This window comes from Ceratotherium simum, chromosome 36, assembly GCF_057802395.1.
Source record: "Ceratotherium simum simum isolate JZ-2026a chromosome 36, ASM5780239v1, whole genome shotgun sequence".
Lineage (NCBI taxonomy): Eukaryota > Metazoa > Chordata > Mammalia > Perissodactyla > Rhinocerotidae > Ceratotherium > Ceratotherium simum.
This window is the reverse complement of record NC_141935.1, coordinates 28,332,030-28,358,736: the sequence shown is the minus strand read 5'-3', so window position 1 is coordinate 28,358,736 and position 26,707 is coordinate 28,332,030. Positions and strand designations below refer to the sequence as shown.

Genomic DNA, 26,707 nt, shown 5'->3' with positions numbered 1-26,707 from the left:
TTAACCGCTAAGCCACGGGTCGGCCCTATATTGGATTTTTTATGTAACTACGCTTATCTATGCCGAAAGAACCAGTCAGGTAGGGAGGAGAATTAAGTGACTTGCTTGTGGGATATTTGTAAGCCAGGTAAATGTGATAGACACAGAGGCGTCCATAATCCTATGATTATTTTGCTGGGCCCCATGAAAAACGAACATAGTATTTTCTCTACCTTTTTCTTCCTCTCCTTTGAGTATCTCAATCCATCCTTCAAGTCTTAGCATAGCTCTCCCACATATTCCAGGATGTCTTCATATTCTTCAAAACTCAGTGCCCCTGCCCATGTGCCCTCTTCCCTTATCATCTTTTATAATTGATTACTCGTCTGAACCATCCAGTAGGCTCCAAGTACCCTGAGGGCAGAATTTTTCTTGTTTATTATGGCATCTCTAGTGTGATACCATAATAAAGGTATAGATTTATAGTATTTACTGAACAGCTTCAATGACTTCAGTGTTGAGATGATGACTCCTAGCTGAGAAGTTTAACTACCAAGGTGGCAAGAGCGGGAAAATATGAATCTTTGTTGAATGTTCATCTGACTCCTTTGATAAGGTCAGCTGCTCCATTCCAGAGGTTCTCACATCTTGGAGTGTTATTAGAGGCGGTACAAAAAAAACTCAGGGCACAGCTAACTCTCAGTTTCCATTTTTCAGGCAACTGCTATGGGTTGAGTTGCGTCCCCCAAAATTCATGCTGAAGCTCTAACCTCTAATGTGATGGTACTTGGAGATTGGGCCCTTGGGAGGTGATTAGATTTAGATGAGGTTGTGAGAGCAGGACCCTAATGATGAGATTAGTGCTCTTATGAAGAGAGACATCAAAGAACTTGTTCTCTCTCTCTTTTTACCTGTCATGTGAGGATATAGTGAGAAGATGGCTGTCTACAAGCTGGGAAGATTGTCCTCTCTGGAAATCGACCATGCTGGTACCTTGATCTTGGACTTCTAACCTGTAGAACTGTGAGGAAATTAATTTCTGTTGTTTAAGCCACCCAGTCTATAATATTTTGTTATGGCAATCTGAGTCTACCATGACATCAATCAAGATATTTTGAGGACTATTGTCAACGAGTAAGTGGGATATTTTCTTAAATTTAAAACTTCCATGTTACCCTAATTAACAACAAGAAGAAAAATTTCTTGAGAAAGTACTGTACACTTGGCATTTTACTAGATGTTGAGGATACAAAGAAATTCTAGATATTGACCCTGCCAAGAGTTTACTTTTTCAGAAGACCAAACCTTATCCTTTTTTAGACTTAATTCCAACGTTTCCTCCCTAATGCCTTCCCTGATCACGTTCTCCAGCCTCAGGAATTAAGACTTATTCCGTGTTCTTGGGGTGTTTTCTTCAGATTTCTTTTATAGCATGAATCTTACTCAATTATAATTTTCTGTTTTTCTATTTATACATCTGTTTACCCGTTATCTGGTGAGCCTTACATTTCTCATTTAGAGCAGTGTTTGACAACTAGAAAGTGCTTAATACACATTTGCTAAGTAAATGAGTTGGCTAGTGGAGTCACCCATGAAGTGGTTAAGAATACATATTTTGAGAAAGTCTGCCTTGATTTGAAGCCTGGCTCTATCACTCACCAGCTTTATGACTTTGAGTAAGTCATCTCACCTCTGTGTGTCTGCATTTCCTTTTCTATATAATGGGGATAAGTGGAACTTATGTCACAGTTTTATAGTGAAGATTAAATGGGATCATACATGTATAATCTGAACAATTACTGGACAGTGAGCTGACTGTTATTACTACTACTATTATTCTTCTTCTAAGTCCCCACCATGGATGATGCATTTTACAAAATGTTTCGGGGAGAGAGAGAGGAACTGATACACAGATATATGAAACATGGTTCCTGATATTGAGAGTTTATAATATGAGTGGCAATAAGGCAAGCAAGAAAGATAGAGAGGGAAAGTAAGTTTTCATGGAAAGAGTATCAAATCTGAAGATAGGACTTGATACTATAAATAATATATTATGGTTCATAAGGGGTTAATTCCTTGTTTGTTATTTTTCATTTCTTTTCTTTTTTTTTTGTCAAACCGCGATTTACAGTAAGCCCACACATAAAAGAGGGGATGTTTCTTTCCTTTAGCAAGCTCTTAACTCAGTTGGTGAGTCACCAGATCAAGTGCATCCCTCTTGATGAGATGAGCTGGCTCGGTTCATGGAGGAAAGCAAGGGAGGGTGCACCTGTAGTGAACCAGATACTGGGGTCCAGGAAGGACGGGGCTGGGAGCAAAGGGAACTGACTCAAGCTCTGTTCCCCTGGCTAACTTGTTGCTTGAGTTGTGGCAAATCATTCTCTTTTCTGGGGCCTCAGTTTCCTTATCTGTACAATTTTGATCTCCAAGATTCCTTCCAACTCTAAAGTTTTATGATTGTGTGCTCTGGAAGGAGAGATGACTACAGTGAGAGTAGAGAGGAATCTGGAATTTTTAAAAGGTAATGAGAAAAATTCCACATGATCAGTTACATGAATCAAACTGAGTAATTTCAATAATGCAGTATCTTGCCTGCATTTGCTTTTTGCTGGCAGTGGCCAAGAAGTATCATACTGCTCAGGTATGTCAGAACCTGAGCCTCAGGCCCCCAGAGAGTCGTAGATAATGTTGGCTGGTATATCCCCTGAAATGGGCATTATCACTCCCGGAGGATGAGGCCAGGCTATCCCCAGAAGAAAATGGATGACTTGTATATCACATGAAGAAGGATGCAATGGAAGACTGCCCCCTGAGAAATGCCCAGGCCCCTTAAACTAGGGATTTTGTCCATTGTGCGTTGTGAAGGAAACCTAATCTTCCAGAGGTTCTCTGTTGTCTACCACTGGGGGTCCTCTGGCTCCGCTTGCTTTTTGTTGATAGTAATGGAATCCTTCTATATCTGCGTGGTGGCTTTTTGGAGCCAGAATAAGCAAAAAGGGACATGATTCTAAGCTCTAAATGCCTACAGTATTTCATCTGTATTATTATTATTATTTATCTGTTGCTTCTTTGTATTATAGCTATTTATAAACAACATGTCTTATTTGTACTGTTAGATTTTGAGTTCTTGAAGCTTAGAACGCAACCTGATCTTTATGAGGTTCATAATGCTCAGTCCATAGCAGCTGTGCAATAAGTGTCTGTTGAACAAAATATTAACAAATGCATATAGAGCCCCCAAGATAACTTGGATGGCAGGTAATTGTTTTTATACACTAGACCTTCCAACCTAGGAGTTTAATTCTTAAAATGGCCAATAGAGACAGCTATTGGGTAAAAAAATTCTTGTTGGTCACCAAAATAATGCTCAGGAAATTTGCAATTTTTTTTGTAAATACCTTGTCCTGGTTTGGCTTTTTTTGGTTTCCCCTACAAGATCTCCTGATTTTTCAAGCTCATCAAATGTCCCCGCACATTTAACACATTCAACTATGCCTAGCAAAGCCGATGGTGTATTTTGAGTCATCAGCTGCTACATACAGTACGTTTAGCAATGTGCTTGGCTGAGTCACTAATCAACAACAGTATTCTCCTGAGAAAAACGTGTTTGCACTTATTGAGGAATTGCATTTTCTACTAATAGAGGCTCTGTAACTGTGACAATTTGGTGAGTTACACATGGTGAAAAGTGTTAGTTGCTTGTCAGTCATACTGCTAATAAACACTGAGGTTAATTCGAGTCAAATGCCTTAATCCATAAACACTAAGTGTTTAGAAGTCAAAATCTCACTTTAGCTACATCTTTAAGTATTGCTTTTTCAGAGGATGTCGTGTGCAGGACTTGAGTTGAAGTAGGCTAGAAGGCTGTTCTTTTTACCTAACTGAAGACACGCAGTGGCGGGCGCAGCATCCATTGCAATTGGACTCCTAGGCAATTTTTCAGCTTCCTCTTGCCCCACCACTACTCTCTCCTTCCCTTCCTCTTGGCGTGCCCACCACCACCCTTTGATACGTGGTCCAGGCCGGGAAACGTGCCCATTTCCATTACAACTAATACTCCAAGACAGTCATCAACTCAAGATGGGGCAAAAGGATCAAGAAATTGTGATACAAGCATTCCACTTCTTTTTTTGAAAACATCTAACTTTAGTATTTGTTCCGTTATGTGCTCTAGCCCTCAGTATGGATCACTTGGAATGATGACCTTAATTAGTACAGCTTACAGACTTGGATTCCTGTTTGTTCTTAGAATCAGCACTACCAAGCTTCAGGAAACTTCTCCTCAGTTTCCTGAAGTCCAAACCATGACTCCCACATACTACTCTGCAGACTTCTTATCCATATGCCTTTCTTTCTTTTCTTGATGTCGTTAGTTGAAATTTTAGAAGTCTGTGGCCGATTAACGCTTTTTTTTCTAAGTACACAAAGCTGTGACTATATATTGAATAACATCTAATTGGTAAACTGGGTTCTAAATTTTCCAAAGGACATTTTAGTTTATCTCCCTCGGAACAGGAATTTCTGTAATCAATGGAATCAGAGTATTTTAAGCTCAGAGGGATGTTGGAATTTACATGGTCCAAATTCCTCATTTTATCAGATAATGAAAATGAGCAACAGGGAGAGATTAAATGATTGTTGAAAATCACGTAGTTGATTAGCGGCCAGGCTATGACTAAACTCAACTCTCCTAACTTCTAGTGCATTGTTCTTGTTTTGCTTTCCGGGAGACTACTACATAATTTTTTAAGTAATATTTGAATCATAAGCTAATTTTAAGTAAGTGTTATGGATGGCCCAGAGCTGAGCACAGATTTAAATATAAACTTCAAATGCACAGTGTACTTGAAAAAAAAATTAATTTTATGCCCCCAGGGGAGATGACCCAGTCATGAAGCAAGATGCGGCTATTCTTGTACTTAATATCAGTGCGTTGTAAAGGGATTGAACTAATATTTACTGAGCACTTAGCGTGTGCCAGGCATACATTATCTCAATTAATCTTAAATATCAGCATATGATGAAGGTGTTTTTTTCTTATTGTTAGTATTATTATCAGCAAATTTGTATTGAGCACTTTATTAAGTGCAAGATACTGTGCTCAGTATGTTTTTTTTTTTTGAGGAACATTGGCCCTGAGCTAACACCTGTTGCCAATCTTCCTTCTTTTTTACCTTTTTTCTCCCCAAAGCCCCAGTGGATAGTTGTATGTCATAGTTGTACATCCTTCTAGCTGCTGTATGTGGGACGCCGCCTCAGCATAGCTTGATGAGCGGTGCATAGGTCCTGCGCTCAGCGATCTGAACCTGCGAACCAGGGGCCTCCTAGGGGGAACTTAACTGCTAGGTCACCGGGCTGGAGGACCCTCACACAGCCTGCTGAGGCAGGATACTCTTGGCAGGAAAACAAACATTGCCAGCTCTGTGTGTTCTGGAGGAAGGAATTGGAAGAACTCTTACATGGAAGGGGCTGATAGCACTTACTCATTTATTTTTTATTTTTATTTTTTGGTGAGGAAGATCGGCCCTGAACTAACATCTGCCAATCCTCCTCTTTTTGCTGAGGAAGACTGGCCCTGGGCTAACATCCGTGCCCATCTTCCTCCACTTTATATGGGACGCCACCACAGCATGGCTTGCCAAGCGGTGCGTCGGTGGGCGCCCAGGATCCGAACTGGCAAACCCCGGGCCCCCGTAGCGGAGCGCGCGCACTTAACCGCTAGCACAGCACTTACTCATTTAACATCTTGGCTCTTAAGGAATATTTTTGCTCTAAGCATTTAACAAATGGTATATTTTCAGATTTTTTTTGATGTCAGAGCTTTCTTCTTCTTTTTTAAAATCTTTTTTACTCCTCTTTTTCAAGTTCAGGTCACCAGTATAGGCCATTTTCCTGACATTTGTTTGTTTGGGTTTCTGTTTTGCTCATTTAAATTTTTCAAGTCTACATGCTCCTTATTTTCTTTAAGGTGACCCTGCTCTCCTTGAGGAACCTCTGGGAGTTCCTCTTCTCCCCCATGCAGGCAGCCTCGGGAGGCCCAACATCCCCTATCTCCAACCAGATCTCCTCCCGTCAAAGGAATATCCTCTTGGCAGACTAATCAACACTTGACATTTAATTTCAAAACAAGCTTGTGTTTTCTCTCCTTCCCATGTGAGCACCCTCTTCCTGATTTCTGCGTAACCATCAATACAACTGCTTTCTTCCATTTCTCCACCTTACAAACCTGGTGTGGTCGAGTCCTCTTATTAATGCCCAATATCATTCCGTCTCCAGGTCTTATGAATAATTTATTTTCCGTGTCTTTGAGATTGGCTCTTTCTTCTCGTTTTCCATAGCACCAACAATAATTCAGACCCTCACCATCTCACTCATGACTTCTATAACAGCCTCCTAACTGGTATCTCAGATTTCATTTTATTCTAACAAAACCTCCACACACCTGCCTGTCAAAGTGATTTTGCCTATGTGTTGCAAATAGATTGAATTTATTGTGTGCCAGGCATACATTATCTCAATTAATCTTAAACACCAGCATATGAAGTAGGTGTTTTTTTATTGTTAGTATTATTATTAGCAAATTTATATTGAGTACTTTATTAAGTGCAAGACACTGTGATCAGCACTTTTTTTGAATCTGTTTAATTTTTATAACAACCTGAGTAGGTACTATTATGAGCTCCACTTTACAGAGGAGATTGAAGCTTGGAGTGAGTCGAACTCCATGGGGTAAAAACTGGGAATGGCATTATTTTCTTCCACCTTTGTCTTGAAACACAGCCTCTTACTGTGTCACCTTGACCCAAGTCCACAAAGCCCACTAGTAAGAGAGCCAGGATTTGCATCCAGATGGTCTGACTCCAGAGCCTGGGCTCAAAGCCATCACACCAGATAAGAAGGCCAGTGTTGTAGACGAGGAGTCTGAGGCTCAGAGATTATTCCCGTCTTCCACCTTCCCTGCAAGCTTCTGAGATGGTCGTCTTTCCCCTCACTCTAGGCAGATGGCCTTGTTATCTTCGACCCTGCTTAGCTCTTAAATGTTGGCATGTTTCAAGGTTCTACCCTTGGCCCTCTTCTCTGTCAACTCTAAACCATTGGCTCTTGATCCTTTTGGTCACGGACCCCTTTGAGTATTTGATAAAATTTTGGACTTTCTTTCCAGAAAAATGCACATAGACACACATGTCATTCAGCTTCAGGGGCCTCCGGGGCTCCTTAAGGCCTACACCTGGGCCCCCGGCTAGGAACTCATGTTGTCGCACACTGAAATAAGTTCTAGATAGGTTAGAGATCTAAAATTAAAATATAAAACAAAACAATGAGAAAATATTATATAAAATACAGGAGAATTCTCACATATTTTCAGACTAGGTGCCATCAAATCCAAAGCCACAAAGAAAGAGACTGAGATTTGACTTTACGCAACTTTTTAAATTCTCTAAAAGGTTTTTCCAGCAGGAAAATTCTATAACTCTAGGAAAATGCAATAACCGTGTTAATTAAGGAGAGCACTGTTTGCAAAGTAGAAAATCTCTGTGCAACACAAACTGTCCTCTTACCTCCAGTGACAATCACATTTGCTTTTATACAGTAACAAAAGGTGTTTGCTCCTCTTGGCATGGAAAACTCTCTGACAGGCCTGGGAAACACAAATTAGATGTCAACCTTGTGTATTTTTCTTTATAAAGCTAATTCCAACTTATAAATAGATTATACTCAATAGGCTCGTTTCTAAGTTGGTGGTAAATCCATTTACCCACAGAAAATATTAAAAGTAATTTTTACTGACCCATAGAATCTACTTGCTCCTTAATGTGGTGATATTAGCCCAGCACTTCCTATTATTTCTGTTTAAGAAGAAATCCAGTCTTCCACCCTGGGGTTGTGGCTGTGCTGGTGGTAAGGATGGGCAGAGATATGGCAGGTCTTAATCCAGAAAGGATAATCAGCAGCTGACTGAGTCCATTTGGTAGCACATAATGCCAGGAACGCATTTGGACACTTCCTCGTGTCTCACCACCCACATCAACCTGCCGTCGAGTCCCGTTGATTTTTACCTCTGAAGTATACCTGGAATCTGACCACTTCTTCCCATTCCCACTGCAACATCTCGGCTCACTCCCCATCCCCTCTCACCAGAACTCCTGCAATAAACTGCAAATTTCCCAGCGTCTGCTATGGCCCATTCCTCTTTCCCCAGCCCCACCCCAAATCCTGTTGTCATGTTGCAGCCAGAGCGATCTTTGTAAAACATGAACTAGCTCACATCGCTTCTCTCCAGTGGCTCGCCAGTGCTCTAAGAGGAGCCACGTTCTTTCACCCAGCCCTGGGTGGTCCCTGTCACCTTTCCAGGCTCACCCCATGCCCTCCTCTTCCTCATGCACTATGATCCAGCCACGCTGCTCTCATGAGCCTCCTTTCTGGGCACACTGAGCTCTTGCCATCCTCAAGGGCTTCTGCACAGGCTGAAGATATTCTTCCCCATATCCTAGCCACACTAACAACCCCCCTTCTGTAGGTGTCCGCTTAAAACTTACTTTCTCAGAAAGGCCTTTCCTGGACTCCACCCTTCTGCCCCCACCAACTAAATAATGACTTTTGTGTTATTCTCTCCTGGTACCATGTTATTTTCCCTTAAGGCATATAGCATCTATCACATAATTTTAGTATTTATCTTTTGGGTGTCATTTAATGTCTCTGAGTAGTTTTGTGCTGAGCTTAAGTGAGAATGCATGAGCTCAAATCCTGGCTTCATCGCTGTGCCTCAGTTTCCTTATTGATTAGATGGGATGATAATAATAGTGACCATAGTGATAATAATAGTGATAATAACAGAGACTAGCAATAGTTGAAAGCTGTTACCGCCTCTGACCAGATGGGACAACAGGAGGAAACAGGGTTATTGTGAAGAGGGGCCGCCCGGAAGGCGCCCTAGGCAGGAGGTCAGCAGGCACTGAAGACGGGGGTGGGGGGATGTAGAAAGCACTGGACCTTTGTCTTAAATGTACACTTTCCTTTTTCTTTTCTTTTTTTTCCTGAATACATATTAGCATATACTATTCTGTTCCCTGTTTTTTCACTTAATAATATGTCTGAAGATCTTTCCAAATCAGGACATAAGAAACTTTCTTATTCCTTTTTTTATTGCCACAGAGTACTCCTTTATGTGATTAAACTATCATTTATGTAATTTCTGAGGGATACAAGCTTGTCTCAAATCTCTTGTGATTACAAATAGCACTGCAATGAACGGTCTTTCTTGTGAAAGCGCCAGTTCGTACGTATGTATTTCCGTAAGACAAGTTCCTAGAAATGTCATTACAAGTCAAAGGGGATGTATATTTGTAATTTCGAAAGATATTGCAGCTCCTTTCTAATTCTTTTTGCCCACTGGACTACACTTCTTTAAATGCAGCTCTTTAAAAAACTGGCCCTCATAAAGGCTGACTTTTATGTAGCTTATTTTTGGGGTTATCTCTGAGCTATTGAACCTAAGGGCAATACCCAGAAGCATCTTGCATTGCAATTATCATCCTGGTCTTCGAGCAAGAATGGATTTTCATGACAACTGCCTAACTGCTGGATTTGGGGTATAAAAGCAATGGATGTGAATTAAACACAAGCTGTAGAGTCGTCAGAGCACAGTCACAAAACCAACGAGAGAGCGTGGAAATGAAGTCTGGACTGCAGTCTTTGGAAGGATGCACATTTATGATTTGGCTTAAGCATATTCTTTGTTTAATGTCAGAAAAATTGTGAAGAAAAAATTTTCTCGACTAAATTCAGGCATTTGTATAAGAGTCTTTTACTAGAAACCACGGACCATATGTAGCTCTTCCAATTAAGTTACTTTATTCTTTCTTAAGTCTAAGGTAAATAGTATTCCTTAGACCCCTACATCCAACTTCATCAACCTCTTACCTTGGAGGTTAACTTCATGGACCTCTTTACTTAGGTCAGAAATTCTCAAGGCCTTAGAGCAGCGGTTCCTAAACCTGATTGTGGCATCAGAATCACTTTGGTTGTTAAAAAATAAGTTCCTGGTCCTCATCCCTCCCTAGCTTAATAGATCAGAATCTCCAAGGATGGGGCTCAGAAATGTATATTAAATTTTTCTCCCAATTTATTCTCATGTACAGTCCTATAACATTTTATAAATTATTTACATATATTACTCAATTAATATAGTATGTGTATTATAAAGCAAACAATAAAAATGAGATAAAAATTTAAAAGAAAGAGAATTTCTAGAATTTTCTACCCGCATTCTGATGGATCATCTTACATCCCCCCCCCCCCCAGAGTATATACATGCTGCCTTGGAGACCTCACAGGATATGGGCTGGCTACTGATACAGTTTCAAGAAAGAATATGAGAGCTCTTTTTGATCCTTTTTTACAGGAGCCCCAGGAAGAGGAGGAGGTGGGAAGGGCGGACTTCTGTAGGGCCCTGACGTCAGGTGAGGGGAGCTTGACAGGGCAAACTTGTGATGTAGACTTAGAATGCACCCAGTGCTTGTGGTCAGGAGGCCTAGATTCTAGTCCTGTTCTGTTGCTAAATATATGACTTTATGTAATGACTCTCTAATCTTGCTGAGCTACAGTATTCCCACTTATGAAATCAAGAATGGGATATGACCTCAATAGCTTCTTTCACTTTTAAAATCTTAAATTTTGTGCTTCTTGTGTAGTCTGGGTTGGGCCATTGCATAGCCTATATGAATGCATGGGAGAAAGAGGTCTAGATTGGTGGATTCTCTGAAGGTTGTTAGCTACAGAATTTCCATATTGGAAAGGCTTAGGGTGGTATGTTTGGAAAGTTGTTTCCGCCTTATCTAAGATTGCTAAAACATTAGATTTCCATTTTAAGAATGTCTAGTGCTGGTAAAGTTGGGGAGAGGAGTTGGGGAGAGGAGACAATGAGCTAAATGTATACCCTGAAAGGGAAATAATTAAGGGAGGGTAATTCCCCAGTGGCAGCCAGGCCTGTGAAAGAAGTTTTAGGGCACTCTCTAAATGTCTTCAGTCAGTAAAGTCAACAGCATGTGTTGAGTACCAACTGTATGTCCAGTGCTGGTCTAGGGGATACATCAATGACCTATGATAGCAGACATAAGTAAACTCAAATATCTACAGGAGCCAGGCAGGTAAACTCGATGGGTATGGTGGGCTGGGTATAAAACAATAGGGAGTGGGGAGGGCTGTGGGGAACTTGAGTGTGTGTCCTGTGGAAGAGCCAGCTGATGTTTAACAAGAGGGAAGGCAGGCTCATCACAACAAGCAAATGCAAGACCAAACAAATAAATGCCCCCTAAACACTGCCTAACAAAGCACAGTTTGCAGGTTGCATTTAGCCCATGGGCTAACAGTTAGCAACCTCTGAATGAGATTGATCCTATATTTTTAAAAATATACACTATAATAAAATATCAATAGCTTAGACAGAATTTCCAGTTGTAATAAGTGAGAATGATCACTCAGAGGAAAAAAATTAGCTTTTTTGTTTTCAAGTTCAAAAGTAACCCAAAGTAGCCAAATTCATTGCTAAGTGGGAAGTTTTACTAAATAAATAGAGGAATAGATAAGATTACTTCTATGTAAAAGAATACTTCTAAAATATTTTAAAAGTTATTTTTTTAAATAAATCTAGTTTATAGTAGTAACCTTTCTGACTAACTAATGCAAAATAAACTTCAGTCCTAATTTATTCATTTGATAAGTTATTCACAGTTCATGAAAAGAAGCCCCAATTTAGTAACATAAATCTAGAGTCAGAATTTAGAATTTTGAAAATGTTTAAATGTTCCAGATAAGAAGTAGAAAGCTCTAACTGACCACTCATTTACACTTTTGCCAATGATGCACTTTGTATCTGGTTGACTGAATGAGTCGAACTCCATGGGGTAAAAACTGGGAATGGCATTATTTTCTTCCACCTTTGTCTTGAAACACAGCCTCTTACTGTGTCACCTTGACCCAACATCAAGTCCTCTTGGGCCAGTTCCCATTAGGACAGGAAATTCCCACTAATCCACCTACTTTGGCCCATGGGAAATTCACACAGGCTCGCCAAAGGGGACAGTGTTAGTGTGAATGTAGCTCCCCCCGCCGCCCCCATTGTCCTGGGTCCCTCCAGCCAGGGAAGAATGTGTCCCACAGGCACAGCAGGCTCAGTGCCTAGAGCCCACAGTACTTTTAGGAGTCCACAAAAATGTTCTAATTGTTCTTAAAATCAGAAGGAAAAAATTTAAGTTTGGAATCATGAGAAATATTTAAATTTTTTCTCACATCACAAAAAATATGAAATGTTTAGAGCCTAAAACAGACAAAAAAAGCTGAAGTATTTAAAGTTATATCAAAAATAATGTGCAATATTGAAAGTGTTATGGTGGGAGGCACCCACAAAGGCAAAGTGCCCAGGGCCCCGAAAGTCACAATGTGGTCCGCCTGCGGCCTTCAGAACCCTCCAAGGCGAGCAGGTAGTGGTCATCATGTGCATGTGCCTCATGTCAAGCTCCCCAAGGGGAGCCTGTGAGTTTCTGGCCTCAAGTGGCCCCAAGTGGTTCCCCAAGTGGCCATTGGGGAACCTGAAACGTTTCCCCACTTTTGGCTCTCCTGCGGCGGGTTCTCCTAGGGCAGGTCCTCCTGGGACAGGCTCTCCTGGAAGAGGTTCTGGAGCAGGTCCTCCTGGATCAGGTTCTCCTGGTCCAGGCTCTCCTGGAGGAGGTTCTCCTGGAGCAGGTTCTCCTGGGGCTGGTTCTCCTGGAACAGGTTCTCCTGGGGCAGGTTCTCCTGGGGCCAGCTCTCCTCATTTGGTTTGGGGTAGCAGAAGCTCTCTCCCCAACCTTCACTCTCCCCCCAGAGAAGGTAGACAAAGGACCCTAGCATTCCCTATTCGTCCCACTGCTCTGTACTTTGATCCTTCTTTTCAATTATTTTAGAATTTCTAGTTTTCTCCTCTTTGCTGGGGATGAATGATGGAATAAGGGTTATGGACTGTCTGACCACCTTCTAATAATTCTGAGGATGGTTTAGTACATGTCTTTTAGAATGGGGCTTTAGCAAAAATTCTGACAGCAGGAAAAGAACATTTATTACCCTGTTCATAATCATACCCTGATTATGAACAGATTTTTCAATCTTCTTACTTCAAATTTTCAGCCTTTGAAATGGGGCTCATACTTTTCATTAAGAAATTTCTTTTCTCCTGTTAGATAGAAGTACACTCTTTATTTTCCTAGCCCACATAATTAAATGGATTACAAATGAGTGAATTGTGCCTTTAAATAAAACCTGTTTCAGCTAGGAAGGCTCGTATAATTGACGCCAACTTGGGAAAAAATAAGATGAACTGCTTTTCACAGATATTTCATATGCATATTCAGCTGCATATTCTCAAACAGATTGTTTTTTATTGTTACTTTAGGTATATCTTACTCTAACAGAACACACCAGTGTGTTCTAAGAAGTCAAACACTTTGTGAGAAACCTATTATAATAATCTCAACTAGGATTTCTATAGCATTCTGTAGCATACAACTACATCTGAAGAGTGAAGAGTGTTTTCACATATGTCTTACAATGCATTGAGATGTTTAGTTTGGTGCTTAGACTTGAGCCCAGGTCCTCGACACTCTGCTCCCTCCTTAGGGATGGGGTGGAACGGGTAAGGGGGACTCCTTCTTGGCCAGGGGGCCTCAATGAGCACACCCTCCCACCCCCCGGTAAACACCACCCACAGCAGGATGGTGCCAGACACGCTCGGGTACAATGTTGGTCCACATGGTCCATTCTGTAACAAAATTAAATGTCTATACCATGGGACTTTGAACATAGAAGTCTCCCAATAAATATTTGTTTGAATACCCTTAAGGGACAAAAACGTGGTTGACAATACCACTTTCCAGAGTCACACAGAATAGAAATGTATTGGTTCTGGGAAGTTCCCTCTGAATTTTTCCCTGGTACTCTTGAGATAATAGCACTTTTGAAAGAGAAACGTTTTCTAACAATTTCTTCAAAATGGAAAAAAATCCTACTCTGCTACCAAAAGACCCTGCCTGAATTACAGCATACGTCAGCTCAGTTTTCCTGCTGTTGTTATACAAATTTTCAAGCTCTGATCTGAGGAGGGAAGCGGGGTAATCAGATAGAAGGTAAAGGGGTGACTCTACGGGGGCACAGGTTACATGATTGGGTTGTTTACTGAGTGTAAGATGACGCCCAGACATTCTAGGGGGATCCTGTGATTGCTACAGGTCCATTGAGCAAGCAGTGTGACCTTCTCTTTTCTCTCCCTGGTGGTGGGGGTAGTTGGTGGGAGTGAGGGCAGGGGACCGGGAAGAAGGCATTTTAATTTTCTCCTTGATGATGTAAAGGAAGAAATTTCAGAGTGCCTCAGTTAAAAGTATTTTTTTTAATGTGGTCTTCACTCTGGATTATCGCCTGTCTTTGCTCCATATTGTGCCCATTCCCAAGGAGCAAGGGAGGGTGCAATAGAAAACTCTAGATCAAGACTTTGCAAACCTTTCCTTTAAAGAAGCATATGATAAATATTTTAGACTTTGCCCTACAGTCTCTGTTGTCACAACTACTCAACTCCACCATTGTAGCACGAAAACAACCATAAATAATACATACATGAGCAAGCATGACTATGTTCCTGTACAACTTTATGAGCAAGGAAATTTGAATTTCATATAATTTTCATGGGTCCTGAAATATTCTTCTTCTCTTGATTTCTTTCAATCATTTAAAAATGTAAGAACCATTCTTAGTTTGCAGATGTTACAAACACAGGTGGCCCGTGGATTTGGCCCACAGGGTTTTCTCACCCCTGTTCTAGATGCAGGAACATGAAGCCCAAACAGTACAAGTTTATAATAGCTCCACCTGCTCTCCTCAGTATGCAGATTCTTTTTTGATGCTTTTCAGTATCTTGATTAAGGAAACAAAAGTAGGAATAACATTTATTGAGAGCTAACTATGTGCAAGGTATTAAGCCAGGCACTTTGTATGAGTAAAGTTAGGTGATTTTTATGACTATAAGGTAGATATATTCATTCCCATTTAAAAATGGGAAAACTGAGAATAAGAAGAGCTAAAAGTAATGTGTTCCGTGGTCACAAAGCCAGTGAGTGCTAGGAGAGAAACCAGTTCTGTCTGACTCCACTGCAACCCTACCCAGTGGCACGACACACTTTCCAATATGATCATCTGCCTCCAAGTTGGGCAACTAATAAAAAGTAATGCTGAACAGTTAGTTGCTCATCTCTTGGAAACTGTCAAGCTGTTGAAGGGTTAAAGGTTCAGCTTATGTCGTGCAACAGGCCATCCATGCTTTCCACGGCATAATTAATTGCAGATGTTCCTTCTCTTGCCAGTACAAAACTCCACTTGTGAAATTACCGTACAAAATTATAACCTGAATGGTAATCATTTTTGAAATGGAAAATTTTTTGAGAGGAGTTTTTTCCTGCCTTTTTTTGGGAGCTGTGCTGGCTCCCATTTTAACAGCTGGCCAATTATGTATTAGTATAAATGCAGATTTCCTGTGGCTCAGCTTCAGTCTCGTTATAGGAAGTTGCAGAAATAGCAATATGTTGAATCTAGGGATGGAGTGGACCCAACTCTCCTTCTATTGAGATGACTCTCTAATGGCACCGGCAGTTCAGGAAAACACGATTACACTGTATCACTTGAGAAATCTCTTTAGCTTCTAGATTTAGAAGTAGAGTGGCCCAAGGAAGTAGTTGAAATCTCAGCCAGAATCTGACTGAATAGATCGATGATCACTGTCTGCTGATGCTGTATGAGAATTTTTATCTCTCAGTTTCCTGACTCCCTTGGGCTGAATGTATCATCAACCAAATTCCAGGAGACACGGTAAATACTAGAAAGCTCAGAATTGGGCTCAAAGACAAATTCATGACTATTGCAAAATAGATGCTTTTCAGAGCAAAGACCAGAAAGTTCTGGCTAGTATGAAAAAGAAAACTTTCTAGATAATCTAAGTGTTTATAACTACTAAGTACCAAATCTGTGAAACACTATAGAGAGTAGGAACTTAAATTCCCTACAATACCATTAGATAAATAAAATACATACAAACATATGTTTTGAAGGAAACATATGAACAAAAAGATATATTGAGCCCAATAGAATGCTTGCCTCTGTGTGAGTGTGTACGTGCTTGTGCACACGTGAAAATGGAATGGGATATGAGGATAAAAAGGAATAAAATAAGAGAGGGAGAGTGTGAGAGTGTGACTAACTTAATTCTGCTCTTGAGGTTACTCCACACTCAAAAACGAATTAGATTTGCCTAGAATCATGCTAGTTGAAGGGCGTATTTTCCCTGACGAAAAAGAAGGTATCCAATCTGGGTGAGATCAAAAAGACACTATCTCATTAAAACCTAACACTAGAATTTACCACTTGGTTGACAGATCCTAATGCTTGGAGAAAGGGAGTATTGGCCCCATCATAACTTATTCTCAAAGGAAAATATTAGTGCCTTTCCTTTCCTCCAGTGTTGGAGTACTTAATATTATCTTTTTTTTTTTTTTTGGTGAGGAAGATCAGCCCTGAGCTAACATCTGCCAATCCTCCTCTTTTTGCTGAGGAAGACTGGCCCTGGGCTAACATCCATGCCCATCTTCCTCCACGTTATATGGGACACCTACCACAGCATTGCCTGACAAGTGGTGCGTCCGTGTGCGCCCGGGATCCGAACCAGCCAACCCTGGGACGCCGCAGCGGAGCGCGTGCACTTAACCGCTTACGCCACCGTGCCAGCCCCTATTATAGATTTTGACAGCACATGGAAATCAAATCATTCTTTAAAAATCCATTCTTCATGAAAGAGCTTAAACATCTATAAGCAAATAACAATACTTTCAACTCTTATAGCCTTTTACAGTTTGCAAAGCACCTCCATCCATCTCAGCTTATTTGAGCAGTACAAAAATCCCATGAGGTAGAAAGTTAGTATTATTTGCATTCATAAATGAGGTTATTGAGGTTGAAAGAAGTTAGGTAACATGCCCCAGACCACTTGGCCAATAAATAAATGGCAGAAGTGACATTAGGACTCATTAGCTCCCTTGTAAACTTATTCCTCCACTTACAGTCTCCCTATCCTAGTCGATAGAACAGCCGCGCAAACAGTCCTCCAAGCAGAAGCCTGGCGGCCTCTGCTGCTCTAGCACTTTCCCCTGTATCTCGGCCTGATCTGCTCTGCCCTCAACAGATGTCCGGTCAAATGAGTCTCTCCTGACCATCCTATCGAAAATACTGCCCCCCATCACTCTCCCTCCCATAACCGTACGTCACTTCCATCACATGCTCACCTAAATTTGTATTATTTATTTGTTTATTCTATGTTTCTCCCACTAGAATATGAGCTCCAGGAGAGGTGAGAGTTAGTCTTTCTTGTATACCATTATATCACTTCTTGGAACAGTTTTTGGTCTGTAATAAGTATGCAATAAACATTGTTGAGAATGAAAAAAAATGATACTTAGATTCCTTTCTTTCCTTTATTCCTCTCATCCAGTAGGTCACCAATTCTCGTAAATTATACACGAATCTGTTCTCTCTCCATCCTTGCTTCCACTGATTAAGTTCAAGCTCTTGTCATTTCCTTTCTAAACTAATGCTATATGTTCCCAATTGGTCTCCCTCTTTTCAGCTTGCCTTTCCCCAATCCATTTTCCACCTTGCTTCTAGGGTGATCTGTCCAAAACACGTATTTCATCACTCTCCTGTCTAAAGCATTCAGTGGCTTCCTGTAGCTTTCAGGTTAAAATCCCAACTCTTTAGCATGGTATGCAGGTCTTCTCATGTTTGGTCTGTCCAGCCTCAGGCAGAGATTAAGAGTGGGGGGAAGTGAAGTTCAGTTATGAACATATGAGTTTAAGGGGCTATTAGATATCCAAGTAGAGATGGTGAGCAGGTATATGTAAGTCCAAAATTCAAGATAGCTTGCGTTTCATCAGCATATGGGTATTAGTATGTTGGAGAAGAGGAACATCACCTAAGAATTGCATAGAAAGTGAGAATTAAAGTTGACTAAGGACAGGACCCTAGAGAACACCACCATTTAAGAGCAGGCACAAAAAGAAGAATCACAAGGAAAAAGAAAAAACAGTAAAATACCAGGAGAAAACTCTGGCTTCTCAAAAGTTAAGAGAATAGAGTTTCTGGGTGGGTGGGATCAGTAATGCTGAATGCCCAGAGACTATCTGATATGTTAAGTTTCCACTGGTTTGATAATGTAGACATCATTGGCCAACGTGAGAGTCCTTTTTATAGAGTAGAAGGGGGAGAGGCTATAAGAGAGAGGGTTATAGAGGGAATGAGTAATGTCAAGGTAGTGAAGATAGCGAATGCACAGCACTCTTTCCAGAAGAAGTGTAGTATGATAGATCAAAGGAGATTGTAGATCAAGGAAAGTATTACTCAGATCAAAAGAGACTTGAGCATTATAGGTCGAAAGTGACAGAATGGGAGAAACTGAGATAGCAAGATCCTGGAGGAAAAGGAAGTAAGTGGTAGGTCACCAATGGAGGGTTTGATATCTCAATCTCTGAAACAAAAAGAGAAGACTTAAGGATGGGTGTGGATATAAAAAATTCTGAAAGATCTGGGGTGTTGGGGAATTATTCATGAGGCCTCAGGGTTTTTTGGTCTTGTAATAGAACAGGACATCCATGGAGAGTGAAAGGAGTTGAAGTTTGGAATAGTCACTGAGGGGAATGGGAGAGAGAATATATCAAAGGTGTGTAAAAGGATTGGGAGGCTGGGCCAAGGGCTCTACTGAGCAGAACGGTAGGGATTTTGCAGTTGACGCAGTAGACATATAGGGGTGTAAGGCAAAGACAAATGCTGGTGAGATATGAGTTCACATGATTAATCTGGGGTCCAGGTGGGTAGGGAGGGAAGAAAGTCAAAGAGAGGGCTGATAACATTCAACCTAATGGAGAGATGAAGGTATTTTGTAATGTTTGATTGACGGCAGGCAACTAAATATACCAATGTAAAGATACTCTTTAAGAAGGAATAAGTCACTTCATTCATCCAAAAGCTGACTAGGTATGTTTATTGTGGCTGTTGGAAACTCTCTTGTTTGATGAAATCACTACCAAATTTATTTACATAGTCCCCTACATAGGACTTCTTGTTTTTATCTTTATGGGCTTGCTAGAGGACTATCATTTATCACTCCCTTTTCCGAACTCCTATTATGCCTATAATCCTAAATCATTCAGCTGATTTTGACATGCCCTGCTTTGCAATGTAAATTATCCTATGCAGTGGCGTGCTGGTAAATGTTTCATATTCAGCTGGGGGCAGGGAAGTGGAGAGGGGAGAGTGCCATTTGTTTACGACATTTACCATTGGTTTACAATATTTCCTGTTTTCCATGGTATAAATTTTCTTATCATGGCTGATTTCAAACTAGCAATGTTACATCTCTGAATGTGGAGTCGGGAAAAGATATACAATTACACACCATTATATACTACTTCTATGTTCTTGAGGACATAAAATCCTCAAAAGCATAAATAATAGTAAAATGTAGTAAAATAAATAGGAAATGATGAGTTTTGAGTATCTATTGCCTTTATTTTTAATGTAATTGAATTGTGGGCTTATTTTTTAATGATGGCAGTGTTGAACAACAAGTTTGCCAAATTCCTGAAATCTTAGCGGTCAGCTCTCAGAAGCTGATGTGAGCTGGTTCCAGCATACCACTGATTCTATGTCTATATTTCTTGTCTTCCCACTTAGATTTTAAGCATTTAAAGGCAGGGGTCATGACTGAAACATATTTATATTGTCCACAGTGCTTAACACATAGTGACTTAGTAAACATTTGTTGAATAGTTGATGCACTTCTGGATTAAAGGCTGAACTACATGACCTGTAGAGATTTCTGGTTGCCATATTAACTGTTAGAACTACCCTGGTAAGCATATTGGATATATTTGTCCTGTTAAAATCATGGCTGTAGATTTGTGTGTCTAGGAAATGAAAACCCTTTCTCTGGATGTTGAAGTAGAAAATATGCTTTCTATAGGACCACAAGGGCATATTATATTTGCATATATCTTCACAATATTCCTTTAGGGTTATGAATGTATCATGAATTGCCAATGTAGTATGAAATCAAATTGGCATTTATCCTGCTTGGTTTTCTCTGAGCTTCTTACATCTCTGGTTTGGTGTCTGACATTAATTTGGGGAAATTCTCAGCCATTATTGCTTCAAATATTTCTTCTCTTCCTCTCTCTCTCCCCCTCTTCCTGCATTCCAATTACATGTATGTTACACCTTTTGTAGTTGTCCCACAGTTTTTGGATATTCTATTCCATTTTTTTCAATTATTTTTCTCTTTGCTTTTCCATTTTTAGAGTGTCTATTGACATATCCTCAAGCTCAGATATTCTTTCCTCACTCCTGTCAGTCTACTCTTGAGCCAATCAAAGGCATTCTTTATTTATGTTACAGTTTTTCTTTTAATCTCTAGCATTTCTTTTTGATTCTTTATTAAAATGTCCATCTCTCTGTTTACATTACTCATCTGTTTTTGCATGCTGTCTACTTTATCCGTTAGAGCCCTTAGCATATTAGTCATAGTTATTTTACATTCCCGGTCTAATAATTCCAACATCTCTGCTTTAGCTGAGTCTGGTTCTAATGCTTTTTAAACTGCATTTTTGCCATTTAGTATGCTTTGTAATTTTTTCTGGCTAGGGGGACATGATGTACTACATAAAAAGAACTGCTGTAAATAGTCCTTTAATAATGTAGTTGTAAGAGGGGAGCGGTCTATGATTAGGTCTCAGTCTTTTAGTGAACCTGTGCCTCTGCAATGTGAACCTCACAGGTGCTTCTCATTCCTCTCCCTCTTAGGGAGGACAGGAAGGCTAGAGTGGGCTGGAGTTGGGTATTTCCCTTTTCCCAGGTTGATCAGTCTCTGATAAAACCTCAATAGTTTAGGCTCTGGTAACATAGTTTCTCTCGAGGGCAGACCTTGTTAAGAAGAACAAAATGCTCTAGTGTATTTCAAAACGGTTCATTTCCCCTTCCTCTGCTAGAAGCAGAGGATTTTTGTCCAATATTCATTGTGAGAAACTCACAAAAGTGTGGGGACCCCCATGACTGGGTCTCTGGAGCTTTTAACTCTTAGACTCGTCTACCTGAGCCCCCAGCAATTTGTCAATTACAGTTTCAGTCTCCCTACCCTGGTACTGGTTTCCCATGAGGTTTCTGCTTGTGGATTTCTGCTTCTGTAAGTTGTGATTTTCAGTATTTGCCTGTCTGTCTCTACAAATTTGGGGGCCGTGACCTCACTTCTTTGAAGGATCTAAGAAGAGTTATTGATTTTTCAGTTTGTTTAGTATTTTACTTGTTGTAGGACTGAATGACTGAATGATGACTTTTAAACTCCTTACATGCCAGACTGGAAACCGGAAGTCTCCACCCATTTTTTTTTAAGACAGCTTTATTGAGGTATAATTTACACATCATAAAATTCACCCGTTTGTAAGTGTACAATTTCATTATTTTTAGTAAATTTTTAGAGTTGCATAGAATCACCACAAAAAGTTTTAGGACATTTTCATCACTCCAGAAAGTTCTCTTGTGCCCATTTGGGGTCCCTGTTCCCACCACCACGCCTAGGCATCCCATGATATACTTTCTGTCTCTATAAATTTGCCTTTTCTGGACATTTCTTGTAAATACAATCATTCAATATGCAGTCTTTTGTGTCTGGCTTCTGTCACTTAGCATCACGTTTTAAAGGTTTATCCATGTTGTAACATATAACTCAATGCATCTTTTAAAACTGAAACTTAAAATATAATAGTTGTTTTACAGTCACTATATATTAACAAATATATAACCAGATAGAAAATAAGACTACACACTATTCAAATTCACCTGTCTATAAAAAGCCATTTTGTGTATTTATTACAAATGGAACATGATGATTGTGCTACAGATACTCACAGGCTATTGGTCAGCCAGTTGACCTGTAAGAATGACTTTAAAAGTATAAAGTTTTACTAGTAGAACTCTATTTGGAAAACATAGTTATAGATACACCTGTACTGATTTATTTCAAAGATTATAGCAATAAACAACAAATAAGCAAAATTACTGCTAGGAAGACACGTCATGTTCAGATTTGCATGAGTAACTTCAACTTCCTCAATTAATCTTGTCAAAAAAATGGAATAATTAATATCTAATTTTTCTAAAAACCAGGTTGAAAGCTCCACAGCTGCTGTGGGCTTATCAGTTGTGAAAAGTCTGAAAGTCACAGAATGTTTACGTGTATAAACCATTGTACTTACAAATTATCCTCAAGTCTCTTCAAGGATTCCAAAACTAGTGAATGAACACTATCTAAGGAGCAGGATCCAAAGCAATTTAAGGCTGAGATATACCTAATTTTCATAACCCAGTCATTATGTAGCTTCCTCTTAACACTAGAATTACAAGAAAAAAAAGGGAGGTTATGTTAGACACACAAACATATCATGTGGAGTTTCTATTCGGTATTTCATTTTTACTTTAGCCAAATTGCACCTCTGAACTGTAGTAAAGCGGGCACATATAATACCACTCTGTGCATTATACTGCTCTTTTTTTTTTTTTTTTTTTTGGTGAGGGAGATTGGTCCTGAGCTAACATCTGTTGCCAATCTTCCTCTTTTTGCTTGAGGAAGATTGTCCCTGAGCTAACATCTGTGCCAGTCTTCCTCTATTTTGTATGTGGGATGCTGCCACAGCATGGCTCAATGAGTGGTGCATATGTCCATGCCCGGGATCCAAACCTGCAAACCCTGGGCTGCCGAAGCAGAGTGCACGAACTTAATCACTACACCACTGGGCCGGTGCATGCATTATACCACTCCTAACTGTTTAACTAAATTTTGATAATATAGCCTATTTAAAATGGAAAAATAAAATAGTATCATCAAATTTTGAGCTATAGATTCAGAATTAAAGGAATAATCTAGAAGAATCCCAGTCCAGTATTGGCACTATTATCCTTACTTTCCTGAAAAAATTCTGATCATATAAATGGAGGACTGTGTTTCATATTGTTTTATATCTTATATGAGTCAATTCATTTTCAGATATTCCATGAATAGTTTCAAAATGGAAGAATTGGGAAATTTATAATCCCAGATCACTGATGAATCCTTGTCACAGGCTTGCTCATCAGTACACAGGACATTTGAGTGAGAAGCTTAGTGTTAGAGGGCAAAACTTCTGTGGTATAATTCTTGGCTTAACTGGAAGAAGCCATCTTCATGGTGTTATATTTACTCATATGTTACAGTGTGTTTGTTTCCTCATTCACAAACATATATTGAGCACCTACTGTATCCCAGGTACCAAAGACTTAAAGATGATTAAGGTAAAATTCTCGTCCCCAAGATCCTTAGATTCTAGTTGAGGAACAGACATGTTTATAACTCAAGGCAGAGAAGTTCAACAATATAGTATTGAACAGAGTGGAGAGGGAGATTTCTTTTTCTATGCCAGATTGTGCTTCATTCTGAGATCTGGTTTCTGGCTACTTCATTCTTGAATTTGTACAATGTTTTGCATACCAGTGTTTGCTACTCCCACCCCTACCCATTCAATATGAATTAATCGTGTGGATGTCAGCCACAGGAAAACTTTAATGATGGCTGCAGAATTTAATATTCTCTTTGGCCTTAATACTTTTCATTCTGTTGGGTTCTAAGATCTCTTGGTGTAAGGAAATGCCTTAAGACTTAGCCTACATATATATCAGTCTCCAATAATAAATCATGTACATAATGATCATCTATGTGATTAAATCATCTACATGTAAATAGTCACCCAAAAGAACCAATGTAAATTAGCATTCATTTAACCGTACCCAGATTACTCGAATTCCTCAGATCCCACAATCTCATTTCTAACACATCTCTCTAATGGAAAGAGTGAAGGAAAACAGGCCATGGAATTTCCTGACAGGTGACACATCTCAGTAAAGAGAAGATTCATGTCTCAGCATCTATTCTAAGAGCTTATCATAATTGGAATGAAATGCGTGATCGTATGTCGAGCAGCACATCACATATTAGGAAAGTGCCCATCAGGGTCTAGGACTTGGTGGAACTAAGTAATACTGCTCATATATGAAGAATGAAAAATGGAGCCACATAGTTCTTTATTGTGTCATTCATAGGATCCCAGCAGTGGGCTAGTCATAATTCCATTGTAGTAACAGTTGTAATGAGCTTTTAATTGCATATTCTAACTCTGGGATAAAATATTTGTTACGTTAACAACAAAGTGTAATCCTGTATTTTTAAAAGTTTTTTTCTTAATCTAAATGAAAAATTTTCATTGTTCATAATTTAGAAATTAGAAAAACATAAAGAAGAAAGTAAAAATCACCTCTCTGAAGTCCCATAGATAATAATTATTAACATTTTGGGATATTTACACTCAACATTTTTCTAAATAGAAGAGTAGAAATACACAGACACACACACATACATACATACATAGATGTATTTTTTATAAAACTAGATTTATATGTACATACAAAAATAAAAATATTTTTTACTTAATATTATATCATGAATATCTTCCATATTATTATTTTTGAAAATATAATTTAATGAGGGTGCATGGCATTCCTTAATCTGGTTATACTATGATTTATTAAACATCCTTGATACCTTAAATATTTTTGAGAGTCTGACAAAAAATATATTTTACATATAAATATATTAAATATGTATGAACATATTTATAAAATATGTAAATATATTTATAGAATTTACATTATTTCATATTATACATTTATATAATATACAAATTATTTATTTACATGATTAATCATTTAAGTTAATCATTCCCCTATTGTTAGACACTACATATTTTACTGTTAGAAATAATGCTGTGATAACCATACTTATATTCTTAAACACATGGGGATCCCAGGTCCCAATGTATATATGTTTATTAAGACGCTTGATGCATCTGGCCAAATTGCTTTCCAGACAGGGATCCAGCTCATACTTCCACACCAGCAGTCTGTAAGAATGCCCGTCTTACTGCATTGTCTCCATTTTTAATCCCTTCCAATTTTATAAGTGAGAAATTATACCTGATTTTGTTTTACCTTTTTGATTAATAAAGAGGATATATTTAATACCAAATTTATCTTTCTGTTAATAAAAGTAATATATGCCTTACTCTAAAAACTTCAAAGACACTACAATTAAAAAGAAGACAATAAAAATCACCTATAATCTCACTAGTTGGAGATGATTGTCATTAGCATTTTTACCTGATGATCATTTTGAAATGTTTATTGACTATTTGTACTGTGTGTGCATGCGTGTGAATTTTCTGTTCATGGCCTTTGGCCATTCTTCTCTCGAGGAATTATTGTTTTTTAATTGAATTCTAATACCTATTAAAGAGTACACCCACTGTCTGTCATATTTGTTATTAATATTTATTCCATTCGTTACCTACTTTTAAAATATCTTTTGATGTCCAGAAGGTTTTCTTTTGTGTATAGTCAAATCTACCAAACTTTTTCTTTGAATTCTGTATCCCTTGTTTTTATGTGTAGAATCTTCTTCCATACTCAAGTGCTAGTAAATAGTCATATGTGTCTTTTATAGTTGGTTTTCATGATTTAATTTTTTATTTAACTTTTTTTTTTTTAATTTTTTGTTTATTGCAGTAACATTGGTTTACAACATTGTAAAAATTTCAGGTGTACATCACTACACCTCCACTTCTGCACAGATTACATCATGTTCACCACCAAAACACCAACTACAACCCATCACCACACACATGTACCGAACCATCCCCTTCACCCCCCTCCCTCCCCCCCTCCCGCCCGGCAACCACCAATCCAATCTCTGTCCCTATGTGTTTGTTTATTGTTGTTATTATCTACTGCTTAATGAAGGAAATCATACGGTATTTGACCTTCTCCCTCTGACTTATTTCACTTTGCATTATACCCTCAATGTCCATCCATGTTGTCACAAATGCCTGGATTTCATCGTTTCTTATGGCTGAGTAGTATTCCATTGTGTGTATATACCACAGCTTCTTTATCCATTCATCCCTTGATGGGCACTTAGGTTGCTTCCAAGTCTTGGCTATTGTGAATAACGCTGCAATGAACACAGGGGTGCATGTACCTTTGCAAATTGGTGTTTTCAAGTTCTTTGGATAAATACCCAACTGTGGAATAGCTGGATCATATGGTAGTTCTAACCTTGATTTTTTGAGGAATCTCCATACTGTTTTCCATAGTGGCTGCACCAGTTTGCACTCTCACCAGCAGTGTATGAGAGTTCCCTTCTCTCCACATCCTCTCCAACACATGTTGTTTCCTGTCTTGTTAATTATAGCCATTCTGACGGGCATGAGGTGATATGTCATTGTAGTTTTGATTTGCATTTCCCTGATAGTTAGTGATTTTGAACATCTTTTCATGTGTCTGTTGGCCATCTGTATATCTTCTTGGGAGAAATGTCTGTTCAGGTCTTTTGCCCATTTTTTAATTGGGTTGGTAGTTTTTTTGTTGTTGAGATGCATGAGTTTTTTATATATTTTGGAGATTAAGCCCTTATCAGATGTATGGTTTGCAAATATCTTCTCCCAATTATTAGGTTGTCTTTTCGTTTTGT

General features: G+C 39.1%; 1 protein-coding gene across 1 annotated transcript in view; it reads right to left on the bottom strand.

Annotated features, from left to right (window-relative positions):
* The window catches only part of WDR64 (WD repeat domain 64), a 132,945-nt gene that overhangs the window by 71,946 nt on the left and 34,292 nt on the right, over positions 1 to 26,707 (bottom strand). The window contains exons 8-9 of the mRNA XM_087424246.1: positions 22,350 to 22,484; positions 7,542 to 7,621 (exon numbers count right to left, since the gene is read on the bottom strand). Coding sequence (XP_087280372.1) covers positions 7,542 to 7,621; positions 22,350 to 22,484 — 215 coding nt within the window. The remainder of the gene's footprint in view (positions 1 to 7,541; positions 7,622 to 22,349; positions 22,485 to 26,707) is intronic.